The sequence below is a fragment of the Malaclemys terrapin genome, chromosome 2 (genome assembly GCF_027887155.1).
Source record: "Malaclemys terrapin pileata isolate rMalTer1 chromosome 2, rMalTer1.hap1, whole genome shotgun sequence".
Taxonomy (NCBI): Eukaryota; Metazoa; Chordata; order Testudines; family Emydidae; genus Malaclemys; species Malaclemys terrapin.
This window is the reverse complement of record NC_071506.1, coordinates 213,553,026-213,580,960: the sequence shown is the minus strand read 5'-3', so window position 1 is coordinate 213,580,960 and position 27,935 is coordinate 213,553,026. Positions and strand designations below refer to the sequence as shown.

At 42.2% G+C, this 27,935-nt stretch overlaps 1 protein-coding gene across 3 annotated transcripts in view; it reads left to right on the top strand.

Annotated features, from left to right (window-relative positions):
* The window catches only part of TGFBR2 (transforming growth factor beta receptor 2), a 78,674-nt gene that overhangs the window by 33,562 nt on the left and 17,177 nt on the right, over window positions 1-27,935 (top strand). For 2 of the 3 annotated variants that reach the window (XM_054019866.1, XM_054019868.1), the window contains one exon: window positions 22,850-23,640. In XM_054019866.1, the coding sequence (XP_053875841.1) occupies window positions 22,850-23,640 (791 nt within the window). The remainder of the gene's footprint in view (window positions 1-22,849; window positions 23,641-27,935) is intronic. The other variant, XM_054019867.1, reaches the window with a different exon arrangement.

The window sequence follows — 27,935 nt, the reverse complement described above, 5'->3', positions numbered from 1 at the left end:
TTGAGCAGCCAGACACGAGGGCGATTAGAAGAGCACAGCAAGGCCTGCTGCGCATCAGAGAGGCTTTGAAAACCAGTTTCATGACTGGCCAAGCTTCAGTGTGATAGTTGTGTGTGTTGCTCCATGACGCAAACCCACCCCCTTTGTTGATTTTAATTCCCTGTAAGCCAACCACCCTCCCCACTTTGAAATAAAGTAACTATTGTTTTGAAACAATGCATTCTTTCTTTATTAATTAAAAAAAAAAAAAAAAAAAGAGAGATAACGGATAAGGTAGCCCGGGTGGAGTGGGGGAGGAGGGAAGGATAAGGCCACATTGTTTATTGTAGCCACACTAAAAATCAAACTGTTTGAATGACAGCCTTCTGTTTGGGCCATCTTTTGGAGTGGAGTGGCTGGGTGCCCAGAGCCTCCCACCCCCTCTGCGTTCTTGGGCAGCTGGGTGAGGAGGCTATGGAACATGGGGCGGAGGGTAGGCGGTTATACACTGGATGCAGGGGGGGTCTGCTCTTGTTGGCTTTCCTGCAGCTCCAACAGATGCTTTATCATGTCCGTTTGCTTCCCCCATTAGCCTCAGCATTGCGTCCTGCCTCCACTCTTCATGCTCACTTAATTCTTTCCTGGCCTCTGCCACTGAATGCCTCCATGCCTTAACTGTGCCCTCTCAGTTCAGGAGGATTGCATGAGCTCAGAAAACATGTCATCGCGAGTGCGTTTTATTTCACCTTCTAATTTGTGATAACCTCAGGGATGGAGATGATAGGGGGAGCGTAGAAACATTCTATGCTCTAAGATTCAGGGGGGGAATGCATAGTCACCTGTGCTGCTGAGTTCGCCACGCTGACCAAACAGAAAATTAAATTCAAAAGTTCCCGGGGCTTTTCCTGTGTACCTGGCTAGTGCATCAGAGTTCAAAGTGCTGTCCAGAGTGGTCACAATGGAACACTTTGGGATAGCTCCCAGAGGCCAATACTGTCGATTTGCGTCCACATTACCCCAAATTCGACCCAGCAAGGTCGATTTTTAGCGCTACCCCCCTTGCCGGGGAGGAGTACAGAACTCAATTTTAAGAGCCCCACTGTGAATACCTAGTCTGATCTCCTGTGTAACACAGGCCATAGAACTTCTCCAAAATAATTCCTGTTTGAATTAAAGAGCATATCATTTAGAAAAGCATCCAATCTTGTTTTTTAAATAGCCAATAGCGGAGAATCTACCACAACCCTTGGTAAATTGTGTTAATGGTTAATTACCTTCACTGTTAAAAATTTACATAATATTTCCAGTCTGAATTTGTCTAGGTACATATATAGACCCAGATTTTTAAAGCTCTTTAGGCACCTTGAAGGATTTTCAAAAGCAAATAGGCACCTTAAACTCATTGATTTCAGTAGATGCTTTTGAAAAGCTCACTAGGCACCTAAATACCTTTAAAAATCTGGCCCTTTATAGACTGTGATCAAGTCACCCCCTTAACTTTCTCATTACTAAGTAAAGTAGATTGAGCTCCTTCAGTCTCTTACTATAAGACAGATTTTCCAGTCTTTTAATCATTCTCGTGGCTCTTCTCTGAACCCTGTCCAATTTATCAGCATCTTTCTTGAATTGTGGACACCTGAAGTGGACATAATATTCCAGCAGTGGCTGCACCAGAGCTAAATACAGAATATAACCACCCTATTCCTACTCATCGTTCCCCTGTTTATGCATATTTCAGTTTAGCTGAAGTCAAGTAGGAACCAATTTAAACTGAACCAAAAGCAAGCACTCTTAAACAAAAATAGGAGTGTACACACAGGTTTTGTACCAGTTGAACTAAACCAGTTTAATTAAATTGGTGCAAGTTTGTGGGTAGACAAGGTCTCAGACTGCATGGCAACAAGGTTTTCATCATGGATGGCAGCAGCTGATTCTACAGGTTCTGTACCAGTTCCTGGAAGAAAAACACACACCCACACCCACACACACACACCTCTCTCTAATTTCTCCCACAGAAAATGATCAGGCCAGTGAAAAGGTAACAACCGTCTTACCATGTGTTAGTTGTCTAGGATTTCTATACACCCCTATGGATTTTGGCTAACTTGTATAAATTAGTCATGTTAAAACTGTTTCTCCTGGGGTTATATAATTAAATGCAATTTGGGTATCAAACATGTCTTCTCTGTTAATGGTTATAATGCTAACCATTTCATAAATGCCTTATTCTCATTTACACTACAGCCCCGTTACGTTGCAAGAGTAGTGTAAAAGGGCCTTAGTGCACATGAGAATCTGGCCTTATTACTCTAATTTCTTTCATTCTTAGAAGTAAGTAGATTCAGAACTTTCCCTGTGGGTAGGGTCCCATTGTAAGTATATAATTGTGATAGCTATATGCAGCAATTGCCCATAGTCTGTGAGTAGTTCAGATGAAAAATAAAATAATACAAAACTTCAGTTTGTAACATTTCCAGTCCTTTCACAAACACAAACAACTCCAAGGAAAAAATGAGGCTTTGTCATTCCTTTTTTATTCTTGTGGGTTAGTGTTTCTTTTAAATGAAAACAGCCCAGCTGGATTGCTTGCCTGGTTAGCCATGGAAGGAAGACAAACGATTTTTACAGTATCAGACATGCGGTTTCCTGTCTGTGTTTAACTTTGAGCAGAACATCACAGCCAGCTGGTCCACTGCTCCTCCAGACAACTAGATAATAGCCTATAATAATTTTGCCTTTGGAATGATTGTCATCCAGCTCCATTCTGTACATTGCTCCTGTCTTTTGAATACTACTTTTACTTGTACAGTAGTGTGTGTATTTTGCTATTCCTTTGCATATCTCTTTTTCTTTTTTTGTGAGAGAATGAGGCAGGGTCTCCTTCTATGGCCTGATCTAAAAGCTGATTGAATTGACTTCAGTGAACTTTGGCTCAGGTCTCCAGAGCACTCTCTTCATTAGTAGCAGCCATAAAATTTAGATAATAAAAAAAATCATAATCTTACAGCTGATAATCAATATCTGTGCTGTGTACCTACTGCTGTAAATGATCAGCTCCCAACCTCTTTTTCTTGCTTGGTATACATGCAAGATTTAAAAGGCAAACCAGATACAGTTACTTGTCTACTAAGAATATGTGCCTGAGGTAGGAGACAGAAAACTGTGGATGTAGCAGCAGGCTCTAATTTCCATAAAGAGGTTGGTTACTAGGCTCCAACGAATCACAGCTAAGCAGCTCTATGTTGTAGTCAAATCAGTTTATGGAATTGTTGTCCTTTATCAGTCTCTTGTGGTGAATGGCTAGCCTCCCAGCCCCAACCTCTGAGTAATGCACCATATTAAGACACAAAAATCAAAAAATTGTGGATAGTGGTAGGTATTGTGACTCACTCAGTCATGGCTTTGCAAATATTTGAAATGGGTAAAACCAAATCAAATGTCTGTTTCTTTTGTGGATTTTAATTTTAAATTGCCAAGTTGTAGAATAAACAAACACACTGAAACCAGATATGCGTCTAACTACACAGATGTAATTTTGCTGCTGTGTTTTGCTTTTGGCTATTGCCATTTCAATTAATATTTGAGGAATCAGTCTGAAGAATAACATTTTTATGCGCATGATCATATAAAACAATATCGCATAGCTCGGTGGGGGAAAAAGATCAAAGGAACAAGTTAACCACTATGAAACTCTTCGGTTTATTTTGCTCACATTCTTTTTTGCCAAACAAAATTGTGGCTGACTGGCAAACACCACACACCAATTGGAATTTTGAACCAGAGGTTTGTGGTGGAAAATTGCTCCTGAAAGCAAAACTCCATGCCAGGCTATTTTAATTATTATTTATTTAAATGTCTAATTTCAATGTTACCAGAAGCAATCCTCAGGAGCAAAAACATTGGAAAAGACTTGCCCCAAAACAGTCGTCTCGGAAAAAGGTTTGCCAGATGTTCAGTGTTGTTGTCATGAAAGAGATTGGATGTTTTACAGTTGAGTTTAATGGGAGCAAGATTGGGTGCTGGGGGTTTTGCCCTGGTGAGATATAATGGTCCCACACATCACAATAGTTCATTCCAGAATTATTCATTAAAAATGTTGCACTTCCCCTCCCACAACTTAAACCATTCTGAAGAAACCAAAGTACTGCTAAGAATTTGGACAAATCCAGGTTTCTTTCATTATTTTGCCAATTTCTTTTCTACGTTTTCCCTACTCTCCCTTCGTTATGCCACCTCCCAGTCTCCATCACCCTGTCAAGCAATTTACGAGTGGGAGCATTCTACCTCATTGAAGAAGATGCTATGCCAGAGCCCTAAGCTAGAGTCATAGACTCATAGACATTAAGGTCAGAAGGGACCATTATGATCATCTGGTCTGACCCCCTGCATGCTGCAGGCCGCAAGACCCTTCCCTGGACTCTACCGTTGAAGTCCCCAATCCTGTGTTTTAGTGACTTCAATCGGCTGAGACCCTCCTGCCAGTGATCCCTGCCCCATGCTGCGGAGGAAGGCGAAAAACCTCCAGAGGCTCAGCCAATCTACCCTGGAGGAAAATTCCTTCCCGACCCCAAATATGGCGATCAGTAATACCCTGAGCATATAGGCAAGAGTCTCTAGCCTGACCCTTGTTGGCCATTATGCTGTTCATGTACCATTGCTTGGTTTTCCTTGGCTACTATGTTTTATCATTAAACCATTCCCTCCATAAACTTATCCAACTTAATCTTAAAACCAGACAGGTCCGTCGCCCCCACCGTTTCCCTCGGAAGGCCGTTCCAATATTTCACCCCTCTGATGGTCAGAAACCTTCGTCTAATTTCAAGCCTAAACTTCCCCCCGGCCAGTTTGTATCCATTCGTTCTCGTGTCCACATTAGTACTAAACTGGAATAATTCCTCTCCCTCCCTTGTATTAACCCCTCTGATATATTTAAAGATAGCAATCATATCCCCCCTCAGCCTTCGCTTTGTCAGACTAAACAACCCAAGCTCCTCTAATCTCTTTTCATACGACAGGTTTTCCATTCCTCTGATCATCTTAGTCGCCCTTCTCTGCACCCGTTCCAGTTTGAGTTCATCTTTTTTAAACATGGGAGACCAGAACTGCACACAGTACTCCAAATGAGGTCTCACCAGCGCCTTATACAACGGAAGCAGGACCTCCCTATCTCTACTAGATATACCTCGCCTAATACATCCCAAGACCGCATTGGCTTTTTTCACCGCCACGTCACATTGCCGACTCATAGTCATCCTGCGGTCCACAAGGACCCCTAGGTCCTTCTCCTCTTCCGTTACTTCTAACCAATGCGTCCCCATCTTGTAACTAAAATTGTTATTATTCGTCCCCAAGTGCATCACCTTACACTTTTTACTATTAAATTTCATCCTATTTCTGATACTCCAATTCACAAGCTCATTCAAGTCTCCCTGCAGAGTATCCCTATCCTCCTCCGAGTTTGCAACTCCTCCCACCTTTGTATCATCCGCAAACTTTATCAGCTCACTCTTGCAATCGGTCCCGAGGTCAGTTATAAATAGATTAAATAAGATGGGTCCCAAAACCGAACCTTGAGGCACTCCACTAGTAACCTCCCTCCAACCCGACAATTCACCCTTTAATACGACCCGCTGCATTCTCCCCATTAACCAATTCCCTATCCACCTCTGGATTTTCATATCGATCCCCATGTTTTTCATTTTAACCAATAGTTCCTCATGGGGTACTGTATCAAACGCTTTACTGAAATCCAGGTATATTAGGTCCACCGCATTTCCCTTATCTAATAAGTCCGTTACTTTCTCAAAGAAGGAGATCAGATTCGTTTGGCACGATCTGCCCTTCGTAAAACCATGCTGTAATTTATCGCATTTGCCATTAACTTCAAGGTCCTCAACTAGTTTCTCTTTCAGAATCTTCTCCAGCACCTTGCACACTACTGATGTTAAACTAACAGGCCTATAGTTACCCGGGTCACTTTTTTTCCCTTTCTTGAAAATAGGAACCACATTGGCTATTCTCCAGTCTAACGGGACTACCCCCGAGTTTACAGATTCATTAAATATAGTCGCTAATGGGCCTGCTATTTCCCGCGCCAATTCCTTCAATATTCTCGGATGAAGATCGTCCGGTCCACCCGACTTAGTCCCATTAAGGCGTTCTAGTTTTGTTTCTACCTCGGATGCAGTAATCCCCCATCCCGTATGCCCCTCTGTAACGGTGCTAGTATCCCTAATACCTTCATTGGCCTCATTAAACACCGATGCAAAATATTCATTGAGATATTGCGCCATGCCTAGATTATCTTTAATCTCCTCTCCGGCTATAGTCTTCAGCGGTCCCACTTCTTCTTTCTTTGCTTTCTTCCTATTTATATGGCTGTAAAACCTCTTACTATTACTTTTAATTCCCCTCGCTAAGTCCAACTCTTCCCGGCCTTTGGCCTTTCTCACTCTATCTCTACATTCTCTGACTTCACTAAGGTAAGTTTCCTTACTGATCCCTCCCCTCTTCCACTCTTTGTACGCTTTCTGTTTTTTCCTAATCGCCCCTTTCAGCCGGTCGCTCATCCAGCTCGGTCTAAGTCTCTTGCTTAGTAATCTTTTTCCCTTTTTGGGGATACAGGCCTCTGACAGCTCTTGCATCTTTAACTTAAAGTAATCCCAGGCTTCTTCTGCCTTTAGGTCCCTTAATACGTTTGCCCAATCCACTTCCCTTACCAGTCCCCTTAATTTGTTAAAATTGGCCTTTTTAAAATTATAAACCCTAGTCTTTGACTTAATTCTGGTACTCTTTCCATTTAGTTTAAAGCGAATTAGCTCATGATCACTGGAGCCCAAGTTGTCCCCCACTACCACTTCCTCAACAAGGTCCTCACTACTTACCAGAATCAAATCTAAAATGGCATCCCCCCTCGTCGGCTCAGCTACCACTTGATAAAGGAATTGATCTGCAAGCACATCTAGGAACATCTGAGCCCTATTATTGCTACTAGTGTTTGTTCCCCAATCTATATCCGGGAAGTTAAAGTCCCCCATAATTACACAGTTTCTATTAGTATTTACCTCCCTTAATACATTAAACAATTCCTTATCCATATCCTGGGTCGATCCCGGCGGTCTATAGCACACCCCAAGCACTATCCCCGGAGAGGCTCTAGTAGTACTTTTACCCAGCTTGAGTATCGCCCAGACGGACTCTGTGTTATCTATTCCATCCACTATTATTTCTTTACAGCTTATTTCACTATTGACATACAATGCCACCCCCCCACCTTTACCTTTATCCCGGTCTTTCCTAAACAGCGCATACCCCTCCATACCTGCGTTCCAGTCGTGACCGCCATTCCACCACGTTTCAGTTATTCCTACGATATCCGGTTTCAATTCTTGGACCAAGAGCTCCAATTCCTCCATTTTATTACCTAGGCTTCTCGCATTGGTGTACAAACAGCCTAATGTATGTCGTTTAGCCTGTCTCCCATTACTAGCACTGTATGTTGCGGGCCTCTTTGTGTTCGTCCCCCCTGTCCCTCCTATGTCCAATCTCATCTCCCCGGCTATGTCTCCTCTTATTACACTCAGCTTTTCAATACCGGAAACTGGCGTGGAGATTAACTGTGCCTCTCCCAACCATCTCCCCAAACTTCCTAGTTTAAAGCTCTTTTGATAAGATGAGCCAGCCTCCCTCCCAGAAGTCTATTTCCTTCCCTACTCAGGTGAAGCCCATCCCGCGAGAACAGGTGTCTGTCCCCGAAAGCCTCCCAGTGGCCATACATCCCAAAGCCCTCCTTATAGCACCACTCCCTTAGCCAACTATTTATCCTCACAATTCTATCAGCCCTTTGCTGCCCTTCCCTCGGAACAGGCAGAATCCCACTAAAGATAACCTGAGCCTCTATCTCCTTGAGAGTCTTCCCCAGCCTGGCATAATCTCCCTTGATTCTCTCTAACGAGAACCTAGCCGTGTCATTCGTTCCTACATTAAGGATTATCAAGGGGTTCTTACCTGCTCCTTTTAGGATCCTTTTCAACCGCAGGTCCACATCGCGTATCTTTGCACCCGGTAGACAGCACACCCTTCTGTTCTCCGGGTCCGCCCTGGTCACAGGCCTGTCCAATCTCCTCAGTAAAGAGTCTCCAATTACATACACCTGCCGTCGCCTGGCAACAGTGCGATCTAGTAATCTAGTCTCCGATCCCTCTAGTCCTGACCTGTGTCTGCTCCTATCTTCCCTTATGCTCCCCCTTATGCCTTCCTGTATCCTCTGGTGGCCCATAATTGGTGCTGTCTCCATCAACTCCTCCCCCCTCTCTCTCGGACTAGCAGCTCTTCTCTTCTTCCTCACCCTCCCACCTTCAGTCACCACCTGCTGCCCCTCTACCTCGTTATCCAAACACTCAAACCTATTCCTGAGTTCTATTCCCCCCTCACTGGCCCTCCTTTTCCTTGGCCTGCTTCTCACAGTCACATACTTCCACTTCCCTTGTTCTCCCCCTTCCATTCCCCTCTCGCTGTCATCTACTACTGCCTCCTTCTGCACCCTAGAGCCTCCCCCTTCAGCCCCGCCTTGCCTATCCTCCATCAGCTGCTCAAACCCCCGCCTAAACTCCACCAGGGTCTCTACCTGCATCTCCAGCCCCTTAATCTTTTCCTCCAGTAACACTATAAGGCGACACTTCATACACACATACCTTTGTTCCGGGTCTCCTGCTAGGACTATATACATACCACAGCTTCCACATGCTGCCATCTGCATTCTGTCTGCTGCTGCTGCTTGGCTCATGGCTGCTGCAGTCTCTGCCCACAGCACCTGGGGACACAGAGCACACGACACACCCCACCCTCCCCCTTTACCTCCCTCTCAAACTCCCCTGTTAGCCGCTCTGTTGGCTGCCGCTGCTCGCAGCTGTACCGCTGCCTGGCTGGGCGGCCGCTGTTATGGGCCCCTTGATCAGCCAAGCCCCGCCCCCTGCTCAGGGCTCGGCGTCCGTCTTCAGAGTGGCTGGCTGAAGTTCAATCTTAAAAGATCCCTGAACCTTACCTTTTGCATAGATTCCTCATTGGTTGCCCACTATGGGAGCATAATGTGCACTCCTCCCTCCAGCCTCAGGCCTAACCTGTCCTCCCTGTGCAGGTGATGCAGAGGTGGCTGGTTTCTCTCACTTTTGCAAAGGAAGTGGGAGATCGGCATGCAGTCCATGGGGAGGACAATCTCCCCTTTCCTGACCTGCAGCCTCGTTGGTTTGAATGCCTGTAATGGTACTCAGAATATTAGAGACTGCATCTGAAAAATTAGAGCCTTTAAGTGGTATCTTGTTGCATGTTACTATCTTAATAAATGCAGGTATAATCATGGGCCTCAAATTTGAGCTAGAGTAAAAATGCAGAGGGATCATTTCTCTTACTTCACCATCCTGAAAACATCACCTACCCTGTCTGAACATTTGTGAAGTTCACCATCTTACAGTGTTCAGGCTTCAGTGGGTGTATTGAGTATTGTACCTTTACTGTGAACAACTGGAATTTTTTCCATTGTATGCTGCAAGATTAGATCATTGTTTTGGACATTCCATATGTATGTCATCATAACGTGGAAGAAACCTTTAGTACCAACCATAAGTATACTTAGCTTTTTTACATTTTAGACTGACTCATCAGAACTGTTGCTTTGAAATGGAGTTCAAAACTTCAGTATCAGAGCTGGGTGAACTATTTGTAAAGAAACAATTTTTTAGGTTAATGTAGCATTCTTTTTCTTTTGCAAACTATATACAAATTGATAATTTCTCCATATTTGTTCATTAATCATAGCTATTTGTATTGTTTGAGCAAATTACAACCTATGGATTATCTGAGTATTAAGTGCTATGATTACTCATTGTGTACAATTGGTCACCTAGGTGACATGGTATTGTTTGTTTCCTGTTTGGATGACCTAACCTATATAAACAAGCTGTTCTGTCTTATGCAGAGAGCACAGGAAAGGATTGAAAATTTTCTAATGTTTTCTAAGCCTGGTATCTCTCTCTGATCTCTAAAGTGCTGCCCTCTTCCCTTTCCAATTCCCCCTCTCCTTGGTAGATTCAAAACCCCAGTGATTATATGTGGCTTCATAGGTAGGCCTCAGATTTAGAATTAGTCACAATAACATATTTTTTGAGTACAAAGTGATCATGCAAGTATGCTTATGCAATACATGAATACCTGTGTTCGAACAAATAGCAGCCACTCCACAAACATTTATATGACTGGTTATGTACAAAGAACAACAAAAGGGACATAATTACAGTTGAATTGCATCCCCCCAGAGGAATTTAGCGAACATGAATCTATTTTCCTATTCAACTAACTCATTCAGAAAGTAATTGTGTTCAAGCTCTACCGTAAAAGAGGTCAGTTGCAGTGCATAACATTGCATAGAACCTCTCACCACTCATGTATTGGCATTGTTCTCAATGTTTTCTCTTAGGCATTTGCAGCAACAGTGACCTAACCAGGGACTGCAGCTGTATGTAATCAAAGAAAAGCCTCCATAACACTGAATGTCTGAATCACTTAAAGGGATAGGAAGGAAACTGGAATGGGTAGAAGCAACAGAAGTAAAGAGGAGTTCTGTTTCATTAAAACCATTATTTGCTCTTTAGAAAAATAACTATGCAGAGCTCAGTTACTGATTTTTGTAAAGTCAAAATAGGCAGGTATGATGGTCCTGGCTGGCATATTTGTTACCATTTTCATCACTTAAAAGCTGAATAGTGTAGGAATGTGGCCAACCTTTTATCAGGTTGTCATGGAAGAAATTTTAATAATTACAGACAGAAATACACTAACTAACACTAGCAATACCAATATTTTGATAAAGTTTGGCAGTGTGAAACTAGGGCTTAAAATAAAAAAAGTGTTTTATGTGTGGCATCTGCTGGAACATATTGAAGTGACAGAGATTGCTAGTGATTTTATTGAATATATCAAACAGCAACAGACACAGAGTTGTGTAACTGAAGCATTCATAATAGACTCCAGGATAAACCACGTAAGTGGGAGAGTATTATTTTTCATAACAGTGTAAGAAGGCTCTGCTGTGAACATTGATGTCAGAGGGAAATGTGTGCACGCACACATAATCAGAGCAAGAGTTGGAAAAAGAGGGGATAAATAGGAAGCAAGATCGGAGGTAAGATTTTTCTAAAAGATTGTTTGCTATGTCAGAGTATATAGGAATGACACTTTTCTGCCAGGAATAATAAGAAAAAGCAACATGTGAACAATGTGTTCTTTGACGTTGAGTTTCTTAAGCCTCCTGAGCTCTAATAGAATACTTGGCACTCAATTTAAAAATGGAAATTCTGCTTACAATAGATAATACTTCAATACTCGGAGCAAATAATTAAGCAATCAATTTCAGCATGCATTTGTCAAGAACAAATCGTGTCAGACCAACCTAGTAGCTTTCTTTGACAGGGTAACAAGCCTTATAGATGGGGGGAAGCAGTAGATGTAGTATATTTTGACTTTAGTAAGGCTTTTGATACTGTCTTGCATGACTTTCGCATAAACAAACTCGGAAATACAGCCTAGGTGGAACTCCTATAAGGTGAGTGAATAACTGGTTGGAAAACTGTTCCCAGAGAGTAGTTACCAGTGGTTCACAGTCAATCTGGAAGGGCCTATCGAGTGGGATCCCATAGGGATCAGTTCTGGGTCCAGTTCTGTTCAGTTTCTTCATCAGTGATTTAGATAATGGCATAGAGAGTACGCTCATAAAGTTTGCAGACGATACCAAGCCGGGAGGGGTGGCAAGTGCTTTGGAGGATAGGATTAAAATTCAAAATGATCTGGACAAACTGGAGAAATGATCTGAAGTAAATAGGATGAAGTTCAATAAGGACAAACAGGCAACTGGTAACTGCTGATAATGGGGGGCACAATTTAAAGGTTATGGTTTGCAGCAGGGTTCAAGGCAGGTACTCAAGAGACAAAGGAGTTTTGGTTTCTAGAGCTACTTTTGATGTCATGTTTTATGATGTGAAATAGCAGATGGAGCAGTTCTAAAACAGAATTACACATGAAGAAAACGATTATTGTATGATTCATACACGCATTAAAAATCTTAAGAAAGTTGTCCTAATATATGGTTAAGTATTAAGGCCAATTCGTATGCAAACTGAGAGTCTTTTTTTTGTTTTTTGTTTTTTAAAAGAGCGCTCAGAAAAATTCTTATGCATTCTGTCATTTCCTCCTTTGGTGTGCTCACTGCTACCTTAGAATAAAGTGAATAAATATCATCCCAACACAACTGCATACAGCTTTATTATTACAACCAAACCAAGTGAGGTTTTCATCGAAAAATAATCCATCTTTTTCATAAAAACATTGTTTGGAGTGAAGTAACTGTTTGCAGAATTGCATTTATTTCCCATACTAAACAAACAAAAAAATACAACATGTTTTGTGTAGAGGTTGGCACAGGTACCCGTTGGGTTTTAAGTACCTGAATCTCTCTGGTATAAATTATTAGATAAATGACTTCAGATAAAATATAAAAATGCAGTTGTTACCGCATATTGCTGGCAAGTGTAATTTAGACATTGTTGAAACAGTTTTATTATTAATATTGTAGTTTATTAACAACATAGCGAGCTTTTACAAAAAATAACACACCGCAATGACTGCACTACAGTATTGTTGAGATGACTAACTGGTGTTCTTAATCTGAAAGAAAACAGAGCAACTTCCTGTTTCAGGGCTGTCAGGTGCTAACTTTACATTCATAATAAATATATGCCACCTTGCAACTTCCAATACGGAATGCTTTAACAAAAATGTGCCCTAATCCTATTGTATCTTTATTTTGTGAGTGGTGTACTCAAAGGACTGAAATTTAAACCATAAACAATGTTTTTTTTTAATTATTATTGTTAGCAAACAGGACCGAAATCCAGCTATTTTTCACACCAGGCCTTAATACTTAAGAAAGTTGTCCTAATATATGGTTAAGTTTTTTCATGCGTGTATGAATCATACATGCATATCCATGCATGATCAGACTTTTGTGACAACTAACCATTAAGCAATAACAAATATAAATGCTTTAAAAAGTAATGACCTTATCTTGTTAAAAGAATTGTAGGCGTGGGTCCTTTCTGCTTGCGAACCTCGTAGTACCGTCCTTTACGTTAATAACTTGTCCTCTTTTGTTCTGTAATATTTCCAAGTTAGAAACACAGGCATCTACCATTGTAATCCTCAGGTAAGTTTTCAGTTCCTGCAAGGAAGAAAAGCTTCTCTCACCCAATGCTGTAGTCACTGGGATAGTTAAGTAAGGAACGTAGAGTTTCAACAGATTTGGGAGGGTGTCACACAGTGCCATTTCTCAAAAGAATCGTAGTCTCTTTCTTGAGCTGGGTAGGCTCTTCTTCCTCATTACTCTTGTCAGTATTGCCATCTTTGAGCAGCCGGGAAAAAAAATTGATTTCAGAGTTCAGATCATCTTGATCAATACTGTAAGTGGTGGAAATAGCACCTACACTTTCATCTGAAGGGCTCTCGGAAGAGAGAATGTCTGCAAGGAACTTAAATGAACAAGTCATTCTCAGAAAAGCAGTCTTCTGCCTCCTTAATAAGGATATCCAGAGTTTGGTACAATATTTCACTCCTAGAATAGTCCTGGGGTTTCCCAAAAGAGAACTTTTCATCACCTCCCAGTTTTGTGGGAATAACCCCTTTGTGAGGCACACAGGGGCCAGGATAACATTTTTTCTGGCACAGTTCATTAGTGTGATTAAAGGTTCGAGATGCAGAGTCATCACCTATCATTTCTCTGAGTACAGACACTGTGGATTTAGCTATCACTATAGCTGTATATGTAAAGTCTTTGGAATGAAGAAGTTTGGATAGGTTTGCATTAGCAAACTGTCTGCATAAGAAACATGCAGTACAGAAAATTGAAGTCTTGAACATTTCTGAGAAATGTATAAGCTTCAAGTTCAGCTTTTGAACCCCCATGTGTAATTTCGTTCAGAGCTTGAACTATTTCATCGAAATTTTCCAAAACAGCTCTGATAGGCTCAACTCCACAGTTCCAATGAGTGTCACTGAGTGATTTTAAGAGTTATCGGCCCCACCCTAAAAAATATTTTCTGAAATCATTTTTGCACTTACTTCAATGAAAGTTCGTAGAGCCTGGAGAATTCTGAAAGCATTTCAGACAACTGGAATGCAGGAAACCATGTCCACTACACACAGATTTAATATATGAGCATAGCAGTGAACATAGCAAAAATCCTCTAGCTTACGAAGTATCTATGTGGCCACACCTTTATAGGATCCTCTCATGTTGGCGGTTCCATCATAGCATGGTCTCTTAGAGCTGAAATACCAAGTCCCATAGCTGATAAGGTACTCTTGATCAGCGTGGCAAGTGAAGCACCGTCCGTCTGCAGCATCTTGTAGAAGCCAATAAAATGCTCTTGTATTTCAAATGTCTGATTGACCTACCACACTATGAGCACAACTTGTTCATGTTTTGACAGATCCATTGTTTCATCTGCAATGATGAAAACACTCCAACTTCTTTGACTTCAGTTACGATTGAATCTAGCACTTGTGAAGCCATAATCTCCATTATTTCATTCTGTCGCAATCCTTGTAGTTAGGTGAAGTATTTCTGTTGGTTAACCATAAATCATTGAATCAGTTCATTGTCTGTACTACACATATTCATCAGTTCTCACAAATTGCCTTGATTTGTGGAATCCATTCCCTCATCCTGACCCCTCAAAGGTATACCCTGACGAGCACAAAATAAAGTACTCCCTGTTACAGTTTCTAAATATGCTCAGTTGTCCTCCACTACTTCTATTTTTTTGATTGTCAAGCTGAGATGCAACACACCCTGTTTTACAGGACTGCAGCCTACCCTTCCATTTAGCAACAGCGTCACACTTTAAATGTTTGCAAAATTTTTCATTTGTTTTTTTTCCCCATGTTTTAAAATGAGTAATTCGAAAAGCTGGTTCACTCTCTGGCCCATTGCCAAATGTTCAACAATAAAAGCAGAAAGCTTTGTCATCACGGACACTGTATTCAAGCCGTTTATATTCATTATACCACATTTTTTTCTGAATTTTCTGGTTTTGTTCCCACAGGCACTGGCTGGAAAATCAATTACAGGCTGATATGGGTCTTCTTCAATATATTCTAAAGCTGCATCCGTTCCAAAGCAAGGGTCTCTTTTATGGAAAGCTGCACTAGTCTCTGTATGAGTATTTGAATTGGAATCCAGAGTCTCATTGTAACACTCGCTGCTGCTGTAAACATAATTCTGAACTCCAGAAGAGTCAGGTTCAGTTCCTGATATACTTGGGGTGGTGGTGGATTTAGCTTTCTTCACGTAAAAAAATTCCAAACTTAATTGTCTTTTCGCCATTGTGCAAAGCTAATACTGGGAACATTATTAAATTAAATCAGTTTAAATGTAGATTGTCCTCAAACCACTTTTCAGGAAAACTAGGAAAAAAGTATAATAAAATTCCTCGGCCTAATGAACACATTTGCAAACGCCAGGTTGACTATAAAAGTTAGTCATGTGAGAACAATTATTAAGGGGACGGGTCCCCCTGCCTCCCCACCCGTCCCCCATTGCCCCTGGCCCCCGTTGCCTCCTCCCATCCCCCATTGCCCCTATGGCTCATTGCTGCCTCCCTAGGACCCCATCCATCCACCCCATGGCCCCACTGTCTCCCCTAGATGTCCACCCCTGACACCCACTGCCTCCCTCAGCCCCTAACATATCCCCTTGGTCCCCCATTGCCCCAGTGGCTCCCCACCTACTTCCCATCTTCCCTGGCTTCTACTGCCTCCCCCAGTCCCCCACCCTTCCACCCCATGTTCCTACTGCCTCCCCCAGATGCCCCCCTGGCCCTGCTGCCTCCTGCCGGCTCCCATTTCTTGCCCCAGCCATGGCTCCTGGCCCCTGCTGCCTTCCCCAGACACCCTCCCCTGGCCTCCCACATAATCCCCCCATGGTTCCTGCTGCCTCCCTCAGCTCCCCACATAAGCCCCTTGGCCCCTTCACCTATCCCCATGGCTTCTGGCCCCTGCTGCCTTCCTTAGTCCCTCATCCCATCCCCAGTGCCCTCGGGACCCCCTTCCTCTGTTCCCATTGCTCCGACTCCCCAAGCTCCCTTTGCTCACCCCAGGCAGTGGCACTCAGGTAGGCTAGCCCAGGTGTGTACCTGAGCAGGTAATTGTGGCTGTGGGACAGAACTGCTTCCTCACGTCCCCTCTGGCAGAGAGCTGGGCTGACAGCCTAGTCTCACTTCCCCGCTCTAGGTGCCAGTTCATATGGATCAGCGGGATCGCTAGCTGCTGGTGCCTTTTCCAGGCATGTCTCTGCATCTGCGCTCCTGACTTCCCCCTGGCAGAAATCTGGGGGTCATAGTGGATCATAAACTAAATATGAGTCAATAGTGTAACACTGTTGCAAAAAAAGCAAACATCATTCTAGGATGTATTAGTGTTATAAGCAGGACACAAAGTAATTCTTCTTCTCTACTCCATGCTGATTAGGCCTCAGCTGGAGTATTGTGTCCAGTTCTGGGTGCTACATTTCAGGGAATATGTGGACAAATTGGAGAAAGTCCTGAGAAGAGCAACAAAAATGATTAAAGGTCTAGAAAACATGACCTATGAGGGAAGATTGAAAAAATTGGGTTTGTTGAGTCTGGAGAAGAGAAGACTGAGAGGGGACATAACAGTTTTCAAGTACGTAAAAGGTTGTTACAAGGAGGATGGAGAAAAATTGTTCTCCTTAACCTTTGAAGATGGGACAAGAAGCAATGGGCTTAAATTGTAGCAAGTGAGGTTTAGGTTGGACATTAGGAAAAACGTCTTAACTGTCAGGGTAGTTAAGCACTGGAATCAATTGCCTAGGGAGGTTGTGGAATCTCCATCAGTGGAGATTTCTAAGAGCAGGTTTGACAAACACCTGTCAGGGATATTCTAGATAATACTTAGTCCTGCCATGAGTGCGGAGGACTGGACTAAATGACCTCTCCAGGTCCCTGCCAGTCCTCTGATTCTATGAGTCTACAATTTATCAGTTATATAATGAAATTTTGGACAGACAAGCATTTAGGCAGGTAAATAAACAAAAGGTTGAGAGCGAGTTTCCTCACACTTGGACAAGCCTAATAGGGGCCCAGATTTTAAGGTGCAATGCTTGGCAGTTTATGGGGTAGGTTGCAAAGGTGGATTTAAGTAATCATTTTGCCCCTCCTTCCAGTCCTGGGGCCATCTGACTACCAGTTAGTCACACTAACTTATGCTGGCTGCCAGAGCCCCCAAAGGGCCATTTCAGTATCTGGGATTACCAGGCATAGAGATGCCCTGGAAACACCACCTTTCCCTAGACTAAAAGATGCTGTAGTTCAACTGTAGATTATTGGTCTCCACCGCTTTCATTTAAGTAGTAGGGAAGAATAATTCTCTCAATTGCAGGAATTACTGAGTTAAATCCTATGGACTTCTTCATAGTGGAGGTCGGACTACATGATCATAATGGTCCCCCTGGCCTTAAATATCTGACTTTGTGCCCCATGACAATAGGTGGTGAGGGGAATGTTATAGGTGCCACTACAATAGATCTAGACCACCTGAGGATTCCCCTGTGCATATGGAATCCTCGAGGGACCAGTTAAAATGGGTTAATGCTGCTTTGTGTTGCTGGAGCAGTGCAAGACAGCTAGAGCAGGGCCAAGGACCTGGTCTGTATTTTGCAAATGGCCTCTTTTTGGAGGACATGCCTTTGAGAAATGGGCAAGTTCCATTTTCCAGCAATAGTGGGCTTTAGATTGATTATTCTTGAGGTGTGACAATCCAGAGTATTCCCTTGTCCTATTGCATGGATTGGCATCACCATCAGAAAATATGTGAGCAGCTTTATAAATATCGGGAACAGCTATCAGCATTGAGCCAGTTCTTTCCCCACTACCGCGAATCTCTTCTCTTGTGTACATTAAAGCAGAGATCCTAATGTTATGGTCTTACTTTGTCCCTTAGTAGTTAAGTGCTGGTGGTGCACCGTAAAAGACACAAAATTTGCCCCTGTCAAACAAATTAGGGTTTTTGAAGATTCTTGACTATTAACACAGGCTGCTGCAATTTTTCCATTTTCCCTGGCAACAGAATGACATTTGCAATAGCCTGAAGTTTAAGGTAGTATCAAGAGCTGTGGTGATGGCTTATGCTTATCGTAAGCCACGTACAGGAAGCTTCCTTTTAGCTAGAATTTTCTACTGTTATGTGAATAGGCTCTTTTGATGCTTGAGAAATACTGATCTCACTGAGTCATAGGGCTGAGTGAAATTGTTCAACTGGGGGAAATTATTTGAGAACATGTTAGTGAAATCTGAATGGCTGTTTTATCTAACCATCCTTGCACTCTTCCACAAACATTTGTGTGACTGGGTTTTATTCATACTCATAGGGAAGAAGGGGCTTTTATTTGTGGGGTTTATATATGGGTTTTGATTCACAGATAATTATTCACAAGCAAATGGGCTTTTCAAATACCTGTATGCATGCTGGAAATGATTGCTAGCCACCATATATGTATGTACCCATAAACCATTGCAGATAGGACTTTCTACAACCCCCAAATGGAGAAAAGCCAAGGTCTCTGTGACATCTACTAGAGACTCTCCATTGCCAGTCTAACTTATATAGATGGCAATACTGAGATATGGTGATGGATAGCAATACAAGCCCTTTAGATAGGTAGCCTTTGACACTCAGGAAGTTAGATGAGCCAGGGAAGAAATCAAGCCACAGCCTTCACAACTAGAACTGTGTGGGTACTCAGTTACTTTCATGGATATGGTGAGAAATTTGGCAATATAGACAGCCAATAATTCTGACTTGACTCCCTCAGCCAAGTTGGAACCCATATTTTAACATCGAGGGACTACAGCTATAGCCCAGCGTAATCCTTTTTCCTGTTCAAAAGTGGACAGGAAAGGTTTAGTCTCCTAAAATGTCCTCTGCCTGCATATCTCTGGCTCTATGGAAACCACAGCATATTACTTAGGTGGCTCATCTCACAGCTCAAATAGCAAAGTCCGAATAGTGAATACTCGCTATCAACAGTCAGGAAAAAAAATATATAAGCCCAAATCTGTTCATTAAAACTATTTGATAATTACAAATAACAAAGTATTTGTAAGATCGTGGTCTGTTTGTGGCCAAATCCAAGGAGTAAATCATTCCAATGAATAGTTCAGTTATCCCTACTGAGTGATTTCCCTAAATCTTTACATGGTAGGTTTTCTAAGAGCACAGAACACACAAGGGAATGGGCAATGTGGAACTTCTGTTTACTGACAGTGGGATGGTAGTGTCTACATGTACTTCTTCAATAAATTCCATAACAAATTCCAATTTTCTCTGCGGTACGTTGAGAAGCAGAAGAACGCAATGTGCAATGAACTTCTCAGTATAGAGACATACTGACAATATTTTTTGTTGAGGGAAGGAATTTCATAGTAATTGATTCTGTTGTCCCTATGTTAGTTTTTCTTGGACCTGCTCATGGGCTAGAAGAACCCATTGCAAATACAAAAGGAGATTCTTGTCTTTTAATAAATGTACATGTTGTAATAATGCACTAGTGACTTTTGATAGCTGAGAATGTCAATATTAGACAGAAATAAGCTTCCTCTGACTTGAAACCCTGTCAGACAATCCAGGATTGATTTACTCAGTTTACACCTGATTGATAAACTTTTCAAACAGAGCCATGCCTTATATTCAGGTCTTCCAAATACAGGAGAATTTACTCTTCTTCTTAAAAGTCTTCTCTTATTTCTGTCATATGCTGCCTTGTGAACAGCTGAGGATTCCTGTCTGCTTTATTACTAAAGATATATCCATGATATAGGAGGGAATTTTGGTCAGATTTTGGGGTTGCATGTGCTGCTCATTCTAACTGTACTGTACACAGCTCCTTTTTTTGCACATTGCTGGATGTCATTTTGAGAGGCTTTTCTATCAATCACATTGTATGGAGAAAGTGGAGAAGAGGTAGCTAGATCTTGTGTAGTTAGTGACATCTTTTTCTCAGAGCCTAGGCTGGTTTCCGTTTTCATACTGATTTATTTACCGTGGTATACAAAACCTGAGGTAGTTGCATTGCCAATGCACGCCACTCATGGGTTCTATTCATCCACTTGTATTGGATTCCCAGGGCCTCTTGTAATCAGTGAGTGAGATAACATTGTTCATATGAGCTCTATCAAAGAAAGAAATGAGATAAGAGAAGATATTTCTGTGCACCAAAACAGGCATAGAAATCCAATGGCATGCAACAAAACGAAGGCTGCCTTGCTTCCCTAAAGTCTTTTCAACAGTGCTTTGCGTGCTTGTGAAAGGTGTGAGACTGACGTGGTTTTCGTATATTCATAACAGGTGGCTTGATTGTTCAAGTTTCCTTTCTTACCAGACTGCTCAGTTCTAGGGGGCAGAGGACAAGGTGGATTGATTTAAATCAAGACTATTTAAATCACCAAGTGGAAAGCCCAAATTTTCCATTTGTACTTAATTTATTTTCTAAAGGAAAATGCAGTCTCACTGGTTGATATAACCATTAAAACATGCTGATTTACAACTAAATGGAGCCTTTATACTAGATTTGGAATATCTTTTTGCTGCCTAAGAGGGTACACTATATATATATTTAAACAATTGTATAGCTTAATATTTTGATTCTTATTGTACATTTTAGTATGTTAGAAAATAGTGAATAATATATTGCTTATTTACTAGATAATTAACTTTTTTCCTCTAGATTTTTGTCAAGCTGCATGAGAATGGTAACTGGAATTTAAACACCCATACAAAGCAATATATACAATTTATTTTTAATAAACAAAACCTTAAATGTTTTGGAAACACAAACTTCTCTAATCAGAACATGTTTCACATTTACAAACTAAATTATAAGATGTTTAGGCCTGAACATACTTTGTATTAAATTCAGATTGCATTGTAAACAGGTTTAATTTTAAAAAGAACAACATATTATAATTTAAATAAAATAGAAATCCAATTTAAATTTAAAAAATCAACTATTTGAGTAGCTCAGTCTTGTCACATCTGCTGAGACTGCTAAAAAGCTAATCAATTGTGTGGTGGTAGTTATTGTGATGTGGGCTAGATCAGCTGAGGAATTTGGACTGAGTCCCCCACCACTCATTCCATGTAGGCTGCTGTACAACCAGCAGATGGTAATGACATTTAGAAATATATTTTCAATCCCAACCTCCATGTGTGTGCCCAGAAATTCATAAACTCTCACTATGCAGCAACAAATACCTGAATGTGCATCCGCAAGTGGGTGTTCATGCATGTGTAATTTTGTGCTTATGCAAGAGGAAGCCTGGCTGAAAAACCCATTCCATGTAGTCACTACCAATAGCTAGGGCCCTACCAAATTCCTGGCCATGAAAAATATGTCATGGGCCATGAAATCTGGTCTTTTGTGTGCTTTTATTCTATACTGTACAGATTTCACAGGGGAAACCAGCGTTTCAATTTGGGTGTCCTGACCCAAGAGGGAGTTGCAAGCAGGGGGCCCCCAAGGTTATTTTAGCGGGGTTGCGGTATTGGCACCTTTACTTCTGTGATGATTTAAGAGCTGGGTGGTTGGAGAGAGTTGGTCAGGTGCTCAGCAGCAGCACAGAAGTAACGGTGGCAATACCATACCATCCAGTGTTCTCTCTGATTTTTGTGGGAGGGGTCTCAGGGCTGGAGCAGAGGGTTGGAGTGCAGGGGGGGTTCGGGTTCTGGGGTGGGGCCTGGAATGAGGGGTTTGGAGTGCAGGCTGCCCCGGGGCTGTGGCAGGGGGAGAGAGAATTCCCCCCAGCCCACTCTTGCCGCAGCAGCTTGGGGCTGGGTGAGAAGCGCCTCTCCCCAGCCACGGCAGCTCCAGCAGGGCTGGGCTTGACCAACCCGGGGGAGGGGTACCTCTCCCCGGCAGCTCCGGCGGGCCTGGGCTAGGCTGGGGGAGGGGCGCCTCTCCTCATCTGCGCGGCTCTTGATAGCTTGCTACGTGGCTGCACAGCTTACAGGGAGCTTAGCATGCCACCCTTACTTCTGCGCTGCTGCCTTCAGAGCTGGGCAGCCAGACAGTGATGGCTGATGATGAGGGCCCAGCTCTGCAGGCAGCAGCGCAGAAGTAAGGATGGCGATACCACACCATGCCATCTGTGCTGCTACTGTCAGTGGCACTGCCTTCAGAGCTGGGCAGCTGGAGAGCAGCGGCTGCTGGCCAGGAGCCCAGCTCTGAAGGCAGAGCCGCCACCAGCAGCAGCACAGATGGCATAAGAAAAATGACCTCTTAAAAAACAGATCTGTTAATGACTATATTTTCTTTGTGCCAGTCCAAAATACAGTGGTTCGTAAAACAAAAGAACCCTCATAAATGAGCCCTGTTTACAAAAAAAATATTGTGGTGTAGCAACATAGTAAATTTGCTATTTATTTACACAGTGCAGGAGGTTATGCATTGTACTCTGTAGACAAATAAAATGGTAGGTCCCTCATAAACTTGCACCAGACACCATAATGATTGTTTATTTTAACTAGAGCTGGTTGAAAGTGTGGTTCTTGAAGTGTGGAATTTCAACTAAACTTTGAATTTGGAAATTTTAAATTTAAAAACGGGGAGAAATTCCTCACACCTATCCTCTTTTTTTAAAAACAAAACAAAACAAATTTCTAATTTTAGTATGTTTAAATTGCAGTTTACCAGGTGCCATATCTATTATCTCCTAGTATGTAAATCTGAACCAGGATTTTCTTTTTCTTCCAGCAGATCCCCCAGACACAGATGACACTGTTACAGTGATGCTTAAAAGTCTCATCCCATTACTCGTGATCACCATTGCTGTGAACATTATCTTTTATGGCTACCGTATTCATAGGAGAAGGAAGCTCAACATGGCGTGGGAGAAGAATGTAAAGCCCAGGAAACATAAGGACTGCAGTGATGCTTGTGCTATTATGATAGACGACGACCGCTCAGACATCAGCTCCACCTGTGCCAACAACATCAACCACAACACCGAACTGCTGCCCATCGAGCTAGACACCCTCGTGGGCAAAGGCCGATTTGCCGAAGTGTACAAGGCCAAGCTGAAGCAAAACACATCTGAGCAGTTTGAAACCGTGGCTGTCAAGATCTTCCCCTATGAAGAGTATGCCTCCTGGAAGATGGAGAAAGACATTTTTTCAGATATAAACCTCAAGCACGAGAACATCCTCCAGTTCCTGACAGCAGAGGAGCGTAAGACAGAGCTAGGGAAACAATACTGGTTGATCACCGCCTTCCATGCTAGAGGGAACTTGCAGGAATATCTCACACGGCACATCATCAGCTGGGAGGACCTATGGAAGCTAGGTGGGTCTTTGGCTCGAGGGATTGCCCACCTGCATAGTGACCACACGCCTTGTGGTCGACCCAAAACACCCATTGTGCACAGAGACCTAAAGAGCTCCAATATCCTAGTGAAAAATGATCTAACCTGCTGCCTCTGTGACTTTGGGTTATCCCTGAGGCTCGATCCTACTCTGTCTGTGGACGATCTGGCTAACAGTGGGCAGGTGAGTTAAAACGTTAAAAAAAAGCTTATATTGTGTGTGTTGGTGTGTCAGTCTGAGTCACTTCCTGGGACTGGAGGAAAAACGACTGCTATGATAGCTAGTAAATAATTATTAGAAATAAATGACAGCACTCATAAATAAAGAGGCTTGGCTCAAATCTGGACATAAAGGAAGCAGTGTGAGTAATGCTATATGGCGGTTTTGTTATGATCAAGTACCTTATGCATATACAGTACAATCATCCTATGTGAACTTGCACTGAAGTGCATATGGGTTACTTGGCTACTGTTTGGGCTGCTTCAAAAAATATTAAGAAGGTGTGTTTTAAATTCTTGAAATCTTGTGCCACAATTCCTGATTCTGATCTTAAAATAGTTTTATGTGGCGAAACTCCATACATTTCAGTGAAGTTACTTATGATTTACACCAGTGTAATTAAGATCAGAACCTGTCCCAAAGATCAATCGATAGCTATAACTTTAAAACACTGTTGAGAAACCTTTTTAGGATTATGGTACTTTCTCCAAATGCAGGCAAATATGAAATTGCCCAAGTGCTATAATTCCATGGTTATTAGACTGTGTGACATGGATAATACTTATTTACTTCACATGGGTTGGTGGAGGATTACTTAATGTTTGTAGAGTGTTTTGAAGGTGAGGTTATACAAGTGCTTCTGTAAATATCCGTTGTTATCGTGAATTTTCCTTTATTGTAAATGGACTCTGTGTATCAAATAGATTTGGTCCTAATGTAGGTCCTACATATAATTGTATCTTTCAACAGTTTATGCTCCACAGGTTGTATGCTTGGGCAAAGGACAAGTGTACTCATTCACACTATAATTTACTTTGTCTGGGACCATTTTCTTTCTTGGCTAGAGAGTATTCAGAGTCAATCAGCATAGCTCCATAGAAGTCAAGGGAGTTTGTCTTCTTTACACCAGCTGAGGATCTGGTCCTTAAAGACAATGTATAACAGTCCTGATCCTATTTATATCAATGGTAATTTAAGCATTTTCATCAGTAGGACTGGGATTATTATTCAAAGCTGGGAGGAGTGATCTCAAAACAAAAAAATCTACACACAAAATCAAATTCCACTCCTTTTTACACTAGAGTAAATCCAGAGCAAGTCTACTGAATTTCAGTGATGTTATATCCTCTTTACACTGGCATAATTGACAGCAGAATTTACCCAATAGGGCCAGATTTGGAAGCGATGTGTAATGTGGTGTGACTCAGAGCCCCTTACACTTTGTGTCCCTTAGATCTACTTACCTCCACTCTGCCTATGTGTAAAGAACTCTGAGTTGGTGTCATTCACACACTGAGAAGAGATAAGAGGAGAAGGTATAAGATACTGTAAAGTAGATCCACCCTACTTCTTCCTGCTCCTTGACATAGACTCCCTTACATCGCAATAAAGTGGATATTAAAGTGGTTTACTGACCACACTTGATTCTGAGCCTTCCTCTGTTGTTAGGCTACATCTACAGTACAGGGGGGAGTTGATTTAAGATACGCAAATTCAGCTACGTGAATAGCGTAGCTGAATTCGACGTATCGCAGCCGACTTACCCCGCTGTGAGGACGGTGGCAAAATTGACCTCTGCAGCTTCCCGTCGACGGCGCTTACTCCCACCTCCGCTGGTGGAGTAAGAGCGTCGATTCGGGGATCGATTGTCGCGTCCCGTTGGGACGCGATAAATCGATCCCCGAGAGGTCGATTTCTACCCGCCGATTCAGGCGGGTAGTGTAGACCCAGCCTTAATGTCAGCACCACCTTAGAAGTTCTGCATAGGAAAGAATTGAAAAGCAAAGCAGTTTTCACAAAAGAAAGGTGTATTCATTATATGTCAGTGTATGTGATGTGTAATGGAATCTCAGTGAAAGTAAGGTAATGTGAATGTAAGGACACTACAACACTGGACATATCGCCTCTGAATTTAATCCATAGACTCAGACCTTTCCTACCAGGAAGTCCAATTTTTAAAGATTTGTGATAGAGTTGGCCAAAATTTTCCATTCAGGGAAAGTTTTTTGTTTCTTTCTAAACTTCTTGTGGAAAATATTTCCCATTTTCTGACCAGTTCTAGGATGTAATGTTTGAGGCGAAGTGTACTTTGCAAAGTCATTGTAAGAGTGGTGAACCTACGGCAGATTTAATTCTCATCTAACCAGCCACCAGCTGTATAGCATTCATTTAACTATTATTGAATATTTATAATACAAATGACCGTAGAAACCATCTTTCTCATTTGTAGTCTTTATATTCAGTTTTCCGTCCACCGATTATCTGTAGGCAATATTTGGAGACAAGTGTGGTCAGTAAACCTCTTTTGATTCTGAGCCTTCTTCTGGTGTTAATGTCAGCACCATCTTAGAAGTTCGGTATAGGAAAGAATTGAAAAGAAAAGCAGTTTTCACAAAAGAAAGGTGCGTTCATTATATGTAAGGCTACGATTTTGTCATGGGATATTTTTAGTTAAAGTCACGGACAGGTCAGGGGCAGTAAGCAAAAATTCCCAGAAGCCATGCCTGTGTATGACTTTTGCCGCTGCAGCTCCATGGTTTCTCCTGCCACTGTGGTGGCTTGGAGCTGTGGGGTTCCCCCTCTGCCCATGGCAGCTGAAAGCTACAGGGTGAGCATATTTCCCAAATTGGAAATGGGATACCCCCAGCTGCTCGCCAGAGGCATCCCCCTGCCGTGTGTCGCTGGAACCCCGAGGAGGGTCCCCTCAGGAGTCTGGCACCTGTCGCTAGAACCTTGCAGGGGTCCCTGTCGCTGCTGTCACCTGTCGCTGGAACCCTGCCAGGGTCCCACTAGCTGCCAGCTTCAGAGTCCCACAGCTCCTGGGGCTGAGTCAGAGAATGTCACAGAGACAGGCAACCTCAAAGAAGGGAGAGTTTTAGTGATTGGTTAATGACCATTTCCTTCACTTCTGCTTTCTGTGCCAACATGCCTTCCTTGTGGTGTTTAACAAACATTACTGGCATATAGGATTACATAAAGAGGTTGGAAACAGATTGAGTTTGTTACTATTTGTATTCCAGTAGCTCTCACGGTGCACTAGGTGCTCCACAGACAGAAAAAGACAGTCCCTGACTCAAATTGCTTAGAACTGAAATTTAGACAAAGGACAGTAAACAGTGGGATAAGGGAGTGGAGGATAAATGTTAAACAGTAAGGAAATGTGGTTGGTTTTATGTGAGTTAAGATTTTTTTATTTCATCTACATGTTAGGTGGTACAGTTAAGTTTATAGGGTCTGATTCTCCACTGCCATGCAACCTTGTGTAGTCATTTGCACCGGTGACAAGTGGGTGTGAAGTGCTGCCAAATCAGAATGGCACAGAGCAGTGATATAAATGGCTACACACGTTGAAGGGCAACAGAGAATTAAGTCTGCAGTGTGGGGTAATGCCCTCCAATATTACAGTCACATGCTTTGTCCACTCTAGTTTTATATTAAATCAGTGTTTGAAATAATGGTGAGCAGCCCCACTTCACAGTTTTCATGATTGGTTGTGTCATGTAAAACTGTCACCACCTCTGAACTGTATAGTTATAGCTGTATGTCAGTCTGCAAATAGCTAATTTAGGTCCCAATCCTGCATACTTACCTCCATGCTTAAGCATGTGAGTAGTCCCACTGGAGATTGTCTTTTCAAGATCAGGGTCTTAATGTGTTTGGGGCTTTTCAGGGTAGATTTTAGATACAGTATCTAGTCAACGGAGAATTTGTAATTTGCAACTAACTCTTGAGATATCTAAGAATTACTTCCAAAGTCCTCCCCTCTGATAAAAGCTATAATCAATATTTTGCCATCTGCATACCATGGTCACAATCCAAGCTATACCAATGCTGAAGAAATCAGAAAATTGTTAGACACGTATAAACTTTGATACGGGGTTTTCAAACAAAGTCTCAGGTTCTGTTTTTGATTCACATACCTGATTCTACATTAAATATTTGCATATCTTTTACACTTTGCTTTTTAAACTTGCCATCATCAGCAAAGGGAACAGCTAGCGTTATAACATCCAGTGAGAATGAACGTAATATATTTCATATTCATTTGAAACCCACAGAAAGGCACTGGATGTATGGAAAAAATTTTAACTCTTGAATAGTCGGGCTTACCTCTGTAAACATTCAAAGAGCAAAAAAGGAAAAAACATTGGTGAAATCCCACAATGAAAAGCCACTATGGGATTTTTTTTTAACCTTAGTTCACTCATTCCCAGGGATGCAAGAAGATTGGTGGTCTATATAGTGCCAAATTCTCTGAG